This window comes from Chanos chanos, chromosome 9 (assembly GCF_902362185.1).
Source record: "Chanos chanos chromosome 9, fChaCha1.1, whole genome shotgun sequence".
NCBI classification, from domain to species: domain Eukaryota; kingdom Metazoa; phylum Chordata; class Actinopteri; order Gonorynchiformes; family Chanidae; genus Chanos; species Chanos chanos.
In genome coordinates this window covers 29,391,984-29,409,483 of record NC_044503.1, presented here as the reverse complement: position 1 = coordinate 29,409,483, position 17,500 = coordinate 29,391,984, and the positions used below count along the sequence as shown (strand labels likewise).

The window sequence follows — 17,500 nt, the reverse complement described above, 5'->3', positions numbered from 1 at the left end:
ATAACAGAATGTGCTTAGGGAGCAACATTAAATTCGTGCTATAAATTAAAAGACGAAGACATGTCCTTGGTGGTACGGGAAATTTAATGATAAACTGAATGTATTAAAACATAAATGGAATCAAAATTAACGAGCCTTGTTGTAAACATTCTTGCCACATATCAGAACTGTCTCAGAACCATAGCGGAACAGGAACAACCTGAGTTTGCGCACATCGAGTGTAAGGAAAAGACTTGCTGCCCACTGTGGTTTTGAAAAAGAAAATATTTCTCTGATTACAACAGTAACAGCGCAGTACAGTCAAGTGTTAATGACGAGTTCTGACTGACTGGTCCATTTACAACATTCGCAGATGAAACTTCACGTTTTAAGCGAGGTTTACCTTTAAACACTAACAAAATTATCTTTTGAAAACATAGGCTAGTCCTTAAATCTGTTTCATCTTTTTAGGAGTACAGAGAATGTTCCCAAACTTCTATTAGTCGTTGTCCTGAGAATGTTGATGAGTTTAACATAGGCTGTTAGCACACTGTGGACTAGAGTTTGCAAAACTTCTTCTTTTTGGGTTGCACGTCATTTGTATGTGTAACGCCCTAATGTTATCTAATTTTTCTTTAACTATAAAAGTTGAGAAGCTATGACTTGCTAACTTTTCTAGCCTGCAGACGATGATGCAACTTACCTCATTCAGATGAAACAAAGTGAATCTTAAATATTCATTTTCTGTCGTTACAATGTTGCATGGAGAATCACCACTAAAACTTTATACTTTGCTTTATTTTTGGTTTCTATTCTTATTCAAAGCTCTGGAATCTCTGCACCCTAAGATGCACTAAACATCTCTAAGCACCGCAAACATCTGGTCACTCATAACTTGTAAAAAACTACAAGTCCCAAGTAGTCACAAATTCCACAAGTTGATTCGTTCGGTATGTGTAGTTTTTAAATAGAACTGCTCCTTCGAAACCACACTTCAGAAAACTACATGTCCCATATTGCTTTTCCAGCACCTTGAGTTGTCACTCGCGTTCCTGGTGTGTCGTTCTGACTGTGTACTGCCCGTTTCCTGCAGCAGAAGAGGGGAGGTGGTGTCGAGAGACTGGGAACATTTAACAACATCTGAACCTCAACCAACGTCACCATACAATGAAATTAACATCATTTTTACCCGCTCCCGAACTCCACTACTTTACCATATTACTGGTGAGTAGCTGTTTCGTACGGTTGACTTCCACACTCTCCTTTGCTTGCCGGGTGAGCAGGTTAACTTGTGCTAGCTGGGTTAGCAAGTACTGCTAACAGTTAGGTGGATGTCAGTGCTGGACCGTCATGATTTACAACGTTATTTATCGTTACTGTTAAATTGAGTGAAATGGGTTTATCATACAACATCCTAAAAGTTCACTGTGACTGACTGTTTGTAAACCCCTTGTGCACGAGCCTCGTTGCTTATGTGTTCATTTATTGAGCCAACTGGCTAACATAACCAGCAATGAAATAAGTTAGCCAGCCAGCACTTGATAACTCTGCAACCAGTTTCTTATTTTACCAGCCCTGAACTAACGGGGGGGTTTGTGATGATCAGCACATACGCACATGCATCCTCACGTATAGATTTATATTTATAGCAGGGTTTAATAAGCTAATGTAATATGCTCCCAAACGGAATGTTATCTAAGTGACTTCTGAGTATTTAGTCAGTGAATAAACCTAGCCTTGCTAGCTAGCTAATGGAATCGCTTTCCCTCTCATCCACCGAGAGACAGAGATTTCCTAAACTTGGCTAAGTTAATGACATCTTTCTTCAGGTCGAAATGTAGTTACTGCAGCAGCCCACATAGGAAATATGTAATGTAACATGTCCATAAGTGCTCAGACCCAACTTATAGGTTTTAAAACAATGAAACGAAAGTGCAACCGGCTTATGACAGTCTATTAGTATGCATCAGTAAGTGGTTGCTAGCGAGTAGTCTCTAACCCTAGTAGTCCCTAACAAGTGTAATAGCCTGGCTGTAATCAACACCGGTACAGCAAATCCACGGCTTTTATGTCTATTACCTCTTGTATATGAGAACAGTGTTTTTTACTGATTCGTGACCCGTTAAGTTTTAGACAACAAAAGTTTATTGGGGGTTATTTTCGGCTGCATTCCATACCCCGGACATATCTGTCGCACGGAAGAAGCCGATTGGCGAATTCTTCTGTTGTGGCCTAATCTTATTGGCTGACAACCCGGAACTTGTCCGCGTTTGCTTTAGTGTTCGCAGCGTGAAACAAAACCGAAGAATCTTTGTTGCCAGCGTACACCTGGAACAATTTCAAACGACTTTTTACGAAGTGATAACTGTTTTCGGTGTGAAATATAAATATAAATCCCCCTAAACTTCATTATAGGGATTACACGTCTTATAGGCGTTTCACATGTTTTTGTTTTGCACTTCAGATGAACTGCCAGTCTGTTAATATTAAGGAGCATCTTTCACTCCCAGATGACTAATTCTATTGCGAAAACGGTCAGTCCTCAAATATGAATCGCCCCTTATCCCTGTCTTATTCATTCATTCATTCATTATTATTATCATTACGCATAGAGAGGCGCGCGGGGGGGGGGGGGGGTTACGCGTGCTATAGCTGTGTTCATACTGGTGACGTGAAAGACAAATGCTTTTCCAGAGTTCTGTATTTGTTCTTTCACTCTGCAAATATACACACACATCCGTGAAGTCTCCTCGACAATGACCGGGAGACACTCTCATGCCTGCATTCACCGTTAAGTGTCTCTAGTATTCCTCTACTCTTTGACCTTCAGGGCATAGTCCAGGGAGCAGGCTTCAAACCAGAATACGAGTCAAACTGGTATATTATCATAACTGGTGTGAGCATTTCCATTAAAGGGGGATACATTGAGTGTGTGGGCTCCCCTCTGCAGTTTTTAATGGAGCGAGACTAGGGTCCTGTTGGCTGTGTTTGTGGCCGCTGTTAGGGGCGGGGGAGGGGGGGGGGGGGGTTGTTTAGCGCGAAAGACTGATGTGTCGTTATTGCCGTGATGGTATTGTGTTCCTTTTTTTCCCCCCAGTGTTTGTGACTGTGGGAGTTTTTTCTTCCTTTCTCTGTATGAGATTAGCTGCTGAATCTAAGCAGTATTGTCTAGGTGCTGCCAACACGATGGGTATCCATATGGCTCACTCTGTGTGTGTGTGTGTGTGTGTGTGTGTGTGTGTGTGTGTGTGTGGATGCACATATGTGTGTGATGAGAGAGAGGGAGAGACAGAGGGAGAACAGAGGAGACACAATTCTTCTACTTTCCCTATGGAGTCGAATAAAGTTGTAAAAACAAGGAAGGCACAGTCGAGCCTTGAATTTCATGCTTGCTATTCATTCATACACACACACACACGCACGCACGCACACACACAGTGAGACATTACTAATAATGGTCTCAGAGCAGCAAGGTGTGAAATGCAGAAGTCAGTTGGTTATGCATTAAGGTCCACACCATAGACACATATGCACGGTGCAGCGTTTGCGCTAAGAGCTGAAGGTGTGTGAAGCTGTTTCCTGCATCACTGCGGGGGGGGGGGGGGCAGGCAGGCGGTCTGTCGGTCGATCAGGGTGGGAACTCCAGGGCCCTGTGTGACCACAGACACATGTGTGACATGAAACGTGTTATAATCATTACATTACACCTTTTTTTTTTTGTTTTCAAAGAAAAAAAAAATTCAGTGGAAATTCTCACTTTGTTGCAGTACCTGAGGTAACTAATGAATCAGTTTGGGTGTTATGTGTGAAGTGTTTTCTGTGAAGTTGTGTGTACGCTTTGACGTCAGTCTGACTTTTACTCTCCATTAAAACTCATTCATCTTAACGCTTCTCTTACATTTGCATACAGACATACTCACACTGTAACAGTCTTTTGTTTTCATGATAGCAGTTGGATGTGACACGTTTCTGTGTGTGTGTGTGTGTGTGTGTGTGTGTCTGGCTGGCCTGGTGTATTTTTAAATACAGGGTTTCTGTGGTTTGTGGTTGTGCATACAGTCCATCATGGAACAAACTCCATATAAAAGTACACTCAGTTACCTCTCTTTATTTCTCTCTCTCTCTCTCTCTCTGTATCTCTCTGTGTGTAAGTTAGAATTTGGAACAGTCACTGGACTTTCCTCAGTGACAACAGATCCGAAAGTTCACTCGCTGAGTAATGATGCCATCATATAATGACATTAAAAGGCTTCTTTTATCTCCTCAACACACACACACACACACCTGGCAAAGAGGTTTCTCACTCACCACTCCCATGCCATGTCAGTGATTGGCCATTCTGTGGTTGTGACATCATTTCCTGTTTCCTGTGTTGCCAGGTAACAGGTCTGTACACTCCGGGACGGGGAGAGATAACGAGCCTAGACACAGGCAACATCGATGACGTCTTAAGTGAGTTCTCTATGAATGTGTGTGTGTGTGTGCGTGCGCGCAGGGCTCGCAAAATTTCTAAATCCCTGGTAGGCCTTCGGGCAGACATGAATTTTGAAAAAACATTTATTTAAGAAGCACGAACTGCAGCAATCATCATACAAGAAAACCAATCAACAATCAGTCAACGATCCTTCAAAATAAATAGTCATTTAAATCTGTCAGTGCACTGAAACTTCAACAGGATGAGAAAACTGATTGAGAAATGGTAATAAATATGGACGGTATGAGTCTGTGTCAGATTCCGACTCTCAGCTCTCTGATCGCTAGACATAAAAAAGTTCAGGCAAACGCTCACACACACTTTCCAACATGACACTGTCTTTTTGTTCATTTTAGACGACGCTGTCCTACAAATCCGTTACGACCCTCTTGTTATAACGCCCGCTGTCGTCCCGGGGCCGGATTCTCGAAACTCGCCGTCGATCACGACCGGCATCGCTCGACTGGATTGTAATCGTCTTTGCAATTCAGTAAAAATATTTTAAAGTTTCAAAAAAAAAAAAAAAAAAGAATTCCACATAACTCCACGTACTCCTTCCCTAAGTAGTAAACAGTGAGGGAGTGGACGAGCGAGCGGTTTCGAACGCAGCCGCCGTCTTTCCGGCAGACCGGGCACGGTTTAGCGCGTTACCGTCTCGTGCCGGTGCAGTTACGTCATTGCCACTTTAGATCTGTGAGGGCTCTACCGGTCAGCGCGGTATAGTCAAACTCCATACCGTACGGCGAAATTCAGACCGGTGCACTCCCTATACTGTCTGTATCGTCCACCCCTAAATGGAAGGAATTTTATTTCGCTTAGGGGATCATTTCTGATAGACTTGCAGGTGCTGTTTCAATTGCACTGACAAACTGATGGTAAATCCACATTTTTCTCCCACAGATAATGCAGGAGTGGCTCTAGTCAACTTTTATGCAGACTGGTAAGTTCTTACTGAAGACTGCGTGTGTGAGTGTGCGTGTGCGTGTGCTTGCGTTTGTGTTTGTGAGAGGGAGAGAGAGAGAGAGTGAATTCTTTCTGCAGCAGTGCGTGAATTCGCAGTTCAGATGTGTGATCGTCTGAGCAAATCTCTTTGTGCTGTTGTGTCCTTTTGGTTATATGACTTTATGAATATATGTGTGTGTGTGTGTGTGTGTGTGTGTGTGTGTGTGTGTTTGTGTAGGTGTCGGTTCAGTCAGATGCTTCACCCTATTTTTGAGGAAGCCTCCAATGTGGTACGAGAAGAATATCCAGACACCTCCCAGGTGGTGTTTGCCAGAGTGGACTGTGACCAGCACTGTGAGTACACACACACACACACACACACACACACAAAGAGGAGGTGGTGGGGAAGAGAACGCTCACGACGGCATACACACATTGGCTTAGCCTTTGAGATAAAGGAAATTAAACAGAATTATTGATGACCTGTAAAGTGTTTGATGGTTTAATGACAGAACCGCGTCTTCTGTGAAGTCAAGACGGCTCAAAGATACCCTGCTGTGTGGGTGTGGGTGTGTGTGTGTGTATGTGTGTGTGCGCATGTGCGTGCGTGCGTGCACGCTTGTGTGTGTGTGTGTGTCTGTGTGTGCACATGTGTGTGAGAGAGAGAGAGAAACTGACACCAACTGATCAGCTTTGGAGTCTTTTCCTCTTAGTGGGAGGTTACTTTCATGTTCTCTTTTCTTTCTCTCCTTCCATCTCTCTCTCTCTCTCTCTCTCTCTCCCTCTCTCTCTCTCCCCCTCTGTATTTTTCTCAGTCACGCTCATCTTGAGATGACATTGATGTTACGCTTTAACAAATGAGGGAAAATTATATTTACACAACACATGCAGAAGCAGGGCCTAGGGGATTCTTGGTCCTAAGGGAGACACACACACTCACACACATGCACGCACAGAGGTCAGAGCAGACTCTGCAGAGTTCACTGACCTTTCTGTCCAGTGTCACTGTTCCGTGAGTCACTGTTCTCGGCACTGACTCTGTAGAGGGTATTATCTACTGGGACTCATCCCACTGGGTTTATTTATTTCCTGCTGTAAGTGAAGGCAGATCCAGCAGGCCTGGCATTCGCGTACTGATCAGGACAAAGAGAGAGAGAGAGAGAAAGAGTCGTCAGCCCACAGCAGAAAAACGCAGGAATGAGAAGTAAATGGGATGAATTGTCAAAAAAATGAACTGCAGCGAAAAAAGAAAAAGAAAAAAAAAACAACCCAGAAATAAAAAGATATTCTGCTTATGAAGGCAGTAAAATGAAACAAATTTCTTCAATGAATGTCACCTCAACAAACACATTTTTTCCTTTATTTATTCATTTATTTATTTAGTTAATTAGTTAGTTAGTTATTTAGTTATTTACGTTTGTCAAACCTGTATAAACGTGTCTTTGTAAATGTATAGTTTGGTTCAGTCGGTGTGTTGGCATGTATAGATTATGTAAACGTGACAGGAGTTTCCAAACTAAGGAGTTAATTCAACGTTGTTCGACGTCTATCGCCCTAGCACCAGTAAATGTGTCAGGATAACATTGTTCAAGCGTTGTTTTGATGTTTTCTGCGTAGCTGATACAGCCTAGCGCTGTAGCATTCAGTAACTATACCCGTGTTTTTTAAGTGTTTTTTTAATGATCTGTTCCAGCACAGTTTCATGGGTAAGCGCGTGAGAATAGCGTTGCTGAAACATTGTTTTAATGTTTTTTTCTTCTCTGTAGCTGACATAGCCCAGCGCTACAGGATCAGTAAGTACCCCACGCTAAAACTCTTCCGTAACGGAATGATGATGAAGAGAGAATACAGAGGTCAAAGGTCGGTGGCAGCTATCGCCGACTTCATCCGCCAGCAGAAAGTTGATCCTATCAAAGAGGTTCAGAGCCTGGAGGAAATTACCACTGTAGATGTGAGTTTAACACACACACCCACCCTAGGAAATTAGTATCTCACCTGTCCTACACGCAGTACAGGATTCATAGGACCAAAACCATGTACATAGACTCACACACACACTATAAAGATGCTTTTTTCATCAACATTTGAGCTTCCTGCTACACTTGACGTTTTTTGATATCCCTCTCATTTTCACATCTACTGTTTCTCTCTCTCTCTCTCTCTCTCTCTCTCTCCCTGTGGTCACAGAGGAGTAAACGTACCATCATAGGATATTTTGAGCAGAGAGACTCTGAGAATTATCACACCTTTGAGAGAGTTGCAAACATCCTGCGAGATGACTGTGTATTCTTGGCGGCTTTTGGGTAAGAGTTTAGACCGCGTTTCAGCTTTAATCCGCACATCTCGTCACACCTCACCCGGGGACTCTTTTCCCCTCACACTCCTGTGATCACACACAGATCTCTGAAACAATACCAGTTCGGGTCCTTTGGTTTATTTTCCATTCTGTTGCCGGAGTAACCGTGAGGACTCTCTCAATATTAGTTCTGAGAATTGTAGTTACTGACAGTGACTCATGTTAACTGAGCGGTCATAACCGTGCACCTTCTGCAAAATGCTCAACGCTGAACCGTTCAAAATGCTCTCTCGGTCTCTCCTGTTCTCTCTCTCTCGTCCTCTATCTCCCTCTCTCCCTCTCTCTCTCTCTCTCTCTCTCCCTCTCTCTCTCTCTCTCCCTCTCTCCCTCTCTCCCTCTCTCCCTCTCTCTCTCTCTCTCTCTCTCTCTCGCTCTCTCAGTGATGTATCTAAACCGGAGAGATTCAGTGGAGATAATGTGATCTATAAGCCGATCGGGGAGACCGTACCGGACATGGTCTACCTTGGTTCCCTGACCAACTTTGATCTCATCTACGCCTGGACACAGGACAAGTGTGTCCCTCTCGTGCGAGAGATCACCTTCGAGAACGGAGAGGTACAGATGTTCCCCCTGTCCATGAACAAGGCCTAATGGGGTTGGGTACATCCTCTCGATTCCGTTAAGTCTGTGAGGATCTGCTGTCCTGCGTTTGTGTGTGTGTGGTGTGTGTGTGTGTGAGTGCGTGTGTGTGCGTGTGTGTGAGTGCCTGTGTGCGTGTGTGCGTGTGTGTGAGTGTGTGTGCGCGCGTGTGCGTGTGTGTGAGTGTGTGTGTCCGTGAGTGCGTGTGTGTGTGTGTGCGTACATGAGTTGTGCGGTTGTACAGTGAGTCAGTCGTTATCATGACAATGCTCTCTTTCTCTTGAAAGTGTAACTTTCCCACACTCCTTGTCCTTGCACTGTGCGCGCCTTTGTGCGTTTTCCTGTGTCTGTGTATGTGCGTTTGTGTTCATACTTGTGTGTGTGTGTGTGCATGTGTGTGTGTATGCGTGCGTGTGCGTGTGCATGTGTCTTTGCGTGTGTGAGTGTGAGCATGTCGGCATGCTCTGCCCACTGATTGGTGCAGTGTGTAGGTGTGTTTCTGCTTTACTTAACCACATGTTTTAAATAACTGTCAAAAACTGTTCTGACAACATCACCAAGTAACAGTCTCAGCTGCCCCACACAAACACACACACACACACACACACACACTGCTCCACTGACCTCTTTGTCTATCTTCATGCCTTAACTGCTGCTCTTAAAGCAACTGTTATGAAGTCAACAGTCTTAACGTGTGTGTGTGTGTGTGTGTGTGTGTGTGTGTGTGCAGGAGCTGACGGAGGAAGGCATTCCGTTCCTGATTCTCTTCCATATGAAAGAGGACACAGAGAGTCTGGAGAAATTCCAGCAAGAGGTCGCACGCCAGCTCATCAGCGAGAAGGGTACGATGGTCAGGGGTCGCACAGGGTTCACCTAGGGGTCGCTGAAAGGTCAGAGGTCATTGTAAGGGGAAATATGCTGCAGACAGGACCAAAAAAACCCCCCGTCTGCTAATTTAGACGACCTTTTGTAAGATAACAGCATAGAATCAAAGCTTTGTGGAAAGCAGACATGAAGATGAGTTCATAGAGAACTGCACGTGAAAAAAGGTTTGGATAATTATGTTAGTAAGACACACATCTCTCATAGAGAAAAGTTTATGGTATCACTGACTGACTTACATCTTTATAAATGAATACATTACACACTTTAAATTTGACATTTTAGTATGAGAACGAGACGAAAACGCTCTCTCTCTCTCTCTCTCTCTCTCTCTCTCTCTCTCTCTCTCTCTCTCTCTCAGGTTCTATAAATTTCCTGCATGCTGACTGCGATAAGTTCCGCCACCCACTGCTGCACATCCAGAAAACTCCCGCCGACTGCCCCGTCATCGCCATCGACAGTTTCCGCCACATGTATGTCTTCCCCGAATTCAGCGACCTCAGGTGAGTACCCCCCCCCCCCCGTATCCCGCCCCTCCCCTCCTGCATGGACGCGTTCCGCATAACATCCTAACCACTCAAAATCCCTCTCTCTCTCCCCTCTCTCTCTCTCTCCCTCTCTCTCTCTCTCTCTCCCTCTCTCTCTCCCTCTCCCTCTCTCTCCCTCCCTCTCTCTCTCTCTCTCCCTCTCTCCCTCTCTGGCTGGCTCAGTTCAGTGTTAATTAAGATGCCTTTGTGTTTGTATGCGTGTGTGTGCTCATACACACCGTACCATCCTCTGCTTTGTTTGCAGGTTATCTTGAGCTGCAGACACCTCACAATTAAAGGCAAATTATGCACTCAGCCTCAGACCATTAGTTAAACACACACACACACATACACACGCCCACGCATGGCTTTAGGCCGCACCTTCTAACCTGCATATTCAATTAACGTGACTGAATGCATTAGCGTGTGTGTCTCACGTCTTTTATTTTTTTTTTATAATTTGAGTGTATTTATGTGTGTGACTTTACTGTTGCTAAAAATTCTATCATTCATTCTAGAACTTGATTGTATCATAATTCATATGAGTCTCTATTAACCAATCAGAGCACTGTCTGTCCCTGATTATCCAATCAAAACCTTATCAACGAGCTTCTGTCGGTTCTGTGATCTTGCTGATTGGCCAGAGGCTTTGTGTAACAATGGCGACTGTCGCCACGCCGATGATGTCATTATCTTGTTAGAGATATGTGGTTTTGGAGACTGTATGGCATTTTGGAGCTCTTATGCAGTCAGTTATCAGAGACAGTATTCAGACGAACAAGGTTAATGTTCGCTTTATCTGAGTTTTTTCCTCATGAGTGTCTCCAGCTTGGATGATGACTCTCTCTCTCTCTCTCTCTCTCTCTGTGTGTGTGTGTGTGTATGTGTGTGTTTTTGTAGTGTCCCTGGAAAACTGAGGCAGTTTGTCTTGGACCTGCATTCAGGAAAGCTACACAGAGAGTTTCATCACGGTCCTGACCCCACGGACAGTACTCCAGGACAGGTCAGAGGGCCGAGGGGCGCCTGGGAGGGGGGCCGGGGGCGAGGGGCAGGGGGGGGGGCTCGGTTGGGTCTCTGGATGAGCGTGGGATTATAGAATGATTCTTGTTATCGGTCGGATTGCCAAAAGATAACACAGACTCGTGGTTTTTTCATTGTGGATTTTGTTCTCACAGTTGTTTTTAAGTATGTTGGCTATCAGACGTCCTTCTTAAATTCGAGGACTTGGTTCTTAAATTTGGGTGCGTCGTCCACCCCTCAAAAAAAAACAAAAAACGAACTTCCAAGACCCCGAAGGTCAGAATCCCGTTTTGAGGACTTTGATTATGAAGTCCATTTAAGCATCAAAATTGATTTCTTCTGCCGTAACGCACATTGAATCGCAAGATGGTAAAAACAGGTTGTGCTCTGCATTTCAAATCTGCAGTAATTAAAGCGGAACTCGAACTGAAATCAAGTCATTTTTTCGAACGCGTACATTTTCGGAGTAGTCCTTTTTTTTTTTTTTTTTTTTTTATTTCAGAGAGTCGCACTATTGTATCTACAGCATTTCTCAGTCCCCTTAAAAAAAAAAAAAAAAAAGATTGTTCTTTCACAGCGTGACCCAGCGTGCTGTTGGCTCATTTTAATGTAATGTCTTTTGAGTGAGGTGTTTCAGTACTTACACTTTTAGTTTCTGTACCCGCCGAACCAAAAACGCCGTTCTTTTCACGCGCCCTGGGTCACGTTTGTGTAACATCTATTTATTTATTTTTTTTCTTTCCCTTGTGTGTCCCGTTTTCAGGAAGAGAACAGAGAGGTCGCCAGTAATCCTCCAGAAAGTTCTTTTCAAAAGTTGGCCCCCAGCGAGACGCGTTACACCATCCTCAGGGACAAGGACGAGCTGTGACCACCAAGCGAGCGAGACGTTTCCAGAAAAACCGACGACTGCAGCCGCCCCCCCCCCCGCCCCGGTGCAGCGGCCGCTGGACCCCGTCTATTTTCATACCTTTTATTTTGGTTTAAAAAAGAAAAAAAAAAACAAACAAGAAGAGGAGGAGGAGGAGGAGGAGGACAGTTGAAGGTCTGTGGGGGAAACAAAGAAACGAATGAATGAAAGAAAGAAAGAAAGAAAGAAAGAAAGAGAGAGAGAGAGAACAGCGAAAAGTGTTTTTACTTTGATTTCTGGAGCTTGTAAATACGGATCTGTTCTATGGGTCAGTCTTGTCTAAATTAAATGGAGATTATCTTTTTTTTTGTTTTTTTTCTTTTTTTTTTTTTTCGTCCCTTCTCCCTGCCTGCCCAGGTCTTGTCTGTCTGGTTTCTCTTTTACTTTTCTTTTTTTTGTAGGAAAAAAACAGACAAAATTCCAAAATTCTTAATGTCGTTGGTCCTCCTTGACGAGAGGGAAGCGCACGCGCTCAGACAAGTTTGGAATCATGGGAAAGAAATATTCAGAATCATGGAAAGATTCTCGGAATTTTTCAGTCAGCGGTTAACCTGTGGTCACTCACTCCAGTCCTCAATACAGTGAGACAGAGAGAGAGGGAGAGAGACTGTTTGTCTTTATATGCGTCTGTGTGTGTGTGTGTGTGTGTGTGTGTGTGTGTGTGTGTGTGTGTGCGAGCGCACGTGTGTGTCTGTGTTCTTACGTACTGTGCCGATTCCAGACTCGTTATGTCCACGCTCGTTAAGACCCAGAAATGATATCAGTCTCATATCAGCCCAGTCCTCATGGGGTGGTGTCAGTGGGTGGAGTTTAATGGGGGTGGGGTTTACAAGGGTGGGGGTTGTTTGTAAATTGGTCATCTCAGAAGGGGCAGGAAACCAAAAAATAAATAAAAATAAATTAAAAAAAAAAAAAACATTTTACAAGATCCTGTTGCTGTGTCTGTGTGTAATTTCTTTTTCGGGTTTTCCTGAATAGTCGCAAAACTTACATCAAAGTCAGACAGACAAGAGGGCAAAAAAAAAAAAAAAACCCAGCTGTATGAATTCACATAAAAATCAGGTGTAAGCTTGAGCGTCCTACCAATAAACACATCGATATCCAGACTTAGGAGAGACCCGTTTGATCAGTTCTCACATTCATCTCAATATTTCCATCACGAGTTCTCGCAGCCGGAGAAAAATCGAAATTTAAAAAAAAAAAAAAAAACTGCGACATTTACGAGAAGGATGCAAGACTGCGTCAAGAATTTAGCACTTTTTTTTTTCTTTTTCTTTTTTTTCTGATACGTCCACACACGAAGAAAAAAAAAATATAGCAAGCTAAGTATAGACTGTCACCAAGATCATTTTCCTGTGATTGTGAGTGAGGAGTGTCATTTGAAGTGATGTGTGTGTGTGTGTGGTGCTCCTCTCTATTATGAGGGATGGAAACGTTGAGAAGAGAGGGTTTTTTTTTTTTTTTTTTAAATGTCTGCATCTGATCTGTCACCATCATTTGACATCATTCCACCCACAGTTGAAACCGATGACATCACAGCATCCACACCGTTACAAAACGATGCCATCGTACGCGTGTTACATTCCGTGTGAAGGACCACCACCACGTTTTCCATCTGATCTGTCTCTCTCTCTGTCTCTCTCTCAGTGTGTGTGTGTGTGTACGTGTGTGTGCGTGTGCGTGGAGACATACATGTGGAAATTGCGGGGTGTCTGGATTTGAGAGGCATTGCGAGCCACTTTTGACTGGGACTTTCCCCGTCTTACAAACTAAACACGCGCTCAGCCCTTACACTTCACTTACACACGCGCTCAGCACTCACACACGGTCCCCAATGTGACAGACTGACTTGCGCACACATAAGCAAAAGGCTATAACCCAAACCCCGCGGTGCCATAGGGGGAAAACCTTCACGCGCGCGCGGAGGAAAGCGTGGGGGGATTTATTCAGCGTGTCAGAAAGAGACACGTCTGATCAGGGGTTTCCCCCAAATGCCCCTAAAAAAAAAAACAACAACAACAACAACATCGTTCAGAAACGTTCAGACAGAGGTCCTGCCACAAGAAAGAAAGAAAAAAAAAATGATGACAACAACAACATCGTTCAGAAACATTCAGAGGTCATGCCACAAGAAAGAAAAAAAGATGACAACAACAATAATGATGTGAGATTCTGCGACAATCTGTTTTATTCTCGGTCATTTCTCGCATTAAAAATAAGAATTCGAAGCACAGAGAAAAAAAAAAGATTACTTGGTATTCCCTCCAGCAGCAGGAACCGGATCGTACCGTTAGAACAGTGTCTCTCTCTAAAGCGGACGCTTTGAATCTTAAGCATCATATCTGAATACAGGGATCACGGCGAGCAGTGAGTCTATTGCGAAGCTTTTCGGGAGGCCTCCCGTACCCGATCGTGAAGGAGACAGGTTCGCCGTTCGTTACCGCTTATCATACGGATGACGACCACGGACAAAATCGACCTCAAAGGAAAAAAAAACCAAAAAAAAAACCCCACAGACTGAAAAGTTTTACGTACATATAAAGAATAAAATCTTCATTGCCCACGTAGCAACTGCTCTGTGGGTGTGACCGAGGTCACCTAATTTATAGTCGCTGATGTCTGCGAATCCTCTTCGAATGAGGAGATCAGCTTCTCTTATTCTCTTATTTCTCCCCCTAATTTGACAAATTATGTGAATTAAGAAGAGATTAAATCACAGAGTCATAGAAAGTCATGGAGTAGTTTTTGTGTAAACTATATATAGTGGCCATTTAAACTTTGTTCTGTTTAATAATGTGTTCTTCCCCCCTTCCCTCCCTCATTGTAACTGGTAAACTATGAAACATTTTGGCAAAAAAGTCATGTAGTCATGAAGAGGTAAAGCAACTGTTAGGCAACACATGAAAGATTAAAAATTCAGACACATTTTGGTACAGAAACAAGAAGAGTTAAGGCAGTATAATAAGATGTCTGTTTGATCATTTTTAAGATCAGTAGTCCCCTTAGTGTGTGTGTGAGAGAGAGACAGAGATTGTGCTGTTGAGTATGAGCTGCTGTAGTGTTTTCAGTGTGACTTTGTGTTCATGTCACACATGTCTGTTCGTGTGTGTGTGTGTGTGTGTGTGTGCGTGTGTGTGCCTGTGTCATTGTGCGAGTTCATGTCCAGGTTGAGTACCGCTGTCATTCTTTAGCTTTTGCAGCTGGAGCTCCACTTTCTCTCTCTTCTTTTTCTGGATGAGATTTCCGCCGGCGAACCCTAGGAGGCCCCCTCCCACGGCGGCTGCCACCCCTGCCACTTTAAACCCCGCCAGCAAACCCAGAGGCCCCCCCAGAACACCCCCCACCACAGCCCCCGCCACCGGCAGCACTGCCAACCTGGAGTGAGCCGCCTGGAGAGAGAGGGAGAGGGAGAGAGAGAGAGAGGGAGAGAGGGAGAGGGAGAGGGAGAGGGAGAGGGAGAGAGAGAGAGGGAGAGGTAGAGAGAGAGAGAGGGAGAGAGACAGAGAGAGAGAGAGAGAGAGAAGTTATATATCATACACAGAGAGAAAACTGATGAGTAGTTTTGTGTTCTCATTTCCTAACTCGTTTTACACATTTATGAAGCATGAGGACCAAAGAAAATGCACAAATGTAATACATATGAAACGATAAACACAGGAAAACACATTAACGTGTGTGTGTGTGTGTGTGTGTGTAAATTAATCTCATAAAAAAAAAAAAGACTGTTCGAACCGAATCGAATGTCTGTTTGTCTGATAACAGAACCGTTATCCATCAGCTTTAAAATAGTCTGTATCTGTTTAAAGACGCACACACACACACACACGCTTCTGCTAAGGCAGTTAAAAAAATGGTTTAAATTTGACGTGAGTGGATCAAACACTCTCAGTTAAATTAATTGATATCAGGTGAAAGGCGAAATTCCTTTGGCTGGGACCAACTTTAATTACAGTTACAAAACATGCCCCTAGCACACAATCACACATACACACACACACACACACACACACACACAAATTTAATTTACGTTAAGATATCTACAAGGCGGGTACGTCCATCAAATGCCACCTTTCCTGTCCTCTCATCTCTCTCTCTTTCACTCCCTCATCTTCACATCTTCACAGGGCAATGCTTACAGAACAGTTAATTACCAACACCTCCCAGAGAGAGAGAGAGAGAGAGAGATACAGAAAGAGAGAGAGAAAAGTGATTGTGTGAGAATGGTTAATGTTTCTTATACTGTGATCAGTCCCGTGTGTGTGTGTGTGTCTGTGTGAGATGGATCAAATGATTCCACATATTTTCTATGGCCTGTAATAACACTAATAATGTAATTATCGGCAATAGGATTAACTAAACATTTTCTGTGTGTGTGTGTGGGGGGGGGGGGGGGGGGGGGGGTGCATGAGTACATTTTGCAGAATTTTAGCACCAAACATGCATGTGTGTTTGGGTGTGTGCACGTATGTGGTGTGCATGTTTGTGTGACCACGTGTGAGTGTGTGTGTTTGGACCTCCTCCTGTTCTTTGCAGCAGACACAGAGGTGAGTCCACTCATGTCATAGAATTGAAACATACTGGTCAATAAGACTGTATTAACTCCCTACTCTCAAAAAAAAAAGAGAATGAGAAACATTTCTATTCAGACTCAATCAATAAAACACACACACACACACTCAAACACACATACCATGCTGCATCCTTATTCTACACTTTCTGCCGCTAAAGTTGAAGCTCCTCAGTGTGTGTGTGTGTGTGTGTGTGTGTGTGTGTGTATTGAACCCCACTGCTGGAGCTCAAATGCTGTTTATAGACTTTCTTTTACATCCTTTAGACCTCTGTGCACTTACACACTCACACACACATCGACTCGCTGTGAGAGGCCGACACAACACACATCGATCTCCCTCCACTGCATGCCTTTTACCACCCCCGCCCTACCTCTCTCTCTCTCTCTCTCTCTCTCTCTCTCTCCCTCTCTCTCTCCTTATTCCCTTAATTGCAGTTTCCTTGCGCACTGGGCAGGATCAATGGGCTGATGGTGGTGGTAGGCCGGGTGAAGCAGGGGGGTAGAGTGGCATCGATCCCCCAGCAGGAGTCCCCTCTCTCCCCTTACCTTCCCCAGGCTCTGGGCTCCCTCCTCCACATTAGCCGCCGCCACGCTAACGTTCTCCTCAATGCTGTCAATCTTCTCCTGCTGGGACTGAGAGAGAAGAGGAAGTTACGGATACACACACACACACACAAACACACACTACCTGCAAGTGTCCACAAGTACATTTAAACGAGAATACACAACAATGTATCAACAATATTCTATATATCAAACACACACACACACACACACACACACTACCTGAATGTGTCTGCAAGTATATTTAAACGAGAATACACAACAATGTATCAACAGTAATCTATATATCAAACACACACGCGCACACACACACACACAAATGTACCTTATAGTATTTGCTGGTACATTTACACTGCAGTACACAACAATGTATCTATATGTCAAACACACACACACACACACACACACAAATTAATGTACTAACATTCAATAAAAACTATTCATATACACATTAGAATGCACCTCATCTCAAACAAGGCCACACACGCACTCACTCACACACACACACGGTTGTGTGTGGAAGTGTCTTTGCAGTAGGGGGACAGAGAGTGTAAGGAAAGATTGTTTGGAGGGGCAGAAGGCAGAGTAGAAGGGGGCAGGGTTGGATTGTTTGAGGGTATAGGGGGGCTGGTTGTCGGGGGTAACTGGGTGGTCGGTGGGAAGCTGATTAAATATTCAGAGAGTGGCAGCTGTCTCTCTG

At 44.0% G+C, this 17,500-nt stretch overlaps 2 protein-coding genes across 2 annotated transcripts in view; one reads left to right on the top strand and one right to left on the bottom strand.

The window, feature by feature from the left end:
- The first annotated feature begins 1,065 nt into the window (after positions 1-1,065).
- Positions 1,066-12,543, top strand: erp44 (endoplasmic reticulum protein 44). The gene is made up of 11 exons (XM_030784055.1): positions 1,066-1,203; positions 4,359-4,431; positions 5,354-5,393; positions 5,634-5,749; positions 7,162-7,346; positions 7,583-7,698; positions 8,132-8,306; positions 9,061-9,172; positions 9,574-9,715; positions 10,640-10,742; positions 11,523-12,543. Exons 1-11 carry the CDS (start codon positions 1,147-1,149, stop codon positions 11,625-11,627), a joined length of 1,224 nt encoding a protein of 407 aa, XP_030639915.1. The 5' UTR covers positions 1,066-1,146; the 3' UTR covers positions 11,628-12,543.
- Positions 12,544-14,518: 1,975 nt separating this feature from the next.
- Positions 14,519-17,500, bottom strand: part of stx17 (syntaxin 17) — an 8,216-nt gene continuing 5,234 nt past the window's right edge. The window contains exons 6-7 of the mRNA XM_030784798.1: positions 16,783-16,869; positions 14,519-15,055 (exon numbers count right to left, since the gene is read on the bottom strand). Of these exons, the coding sequence (XP_030640658.1) occupies positions 14,810-15,055; positions 16,783-16,869 (333 nt within the window). The 3' untranslated portion in view covers positions 14,519-14,809. The remainder of the gene's footprint in view (positions 15,056-16,782; positions 16,870-17,500) is intronic.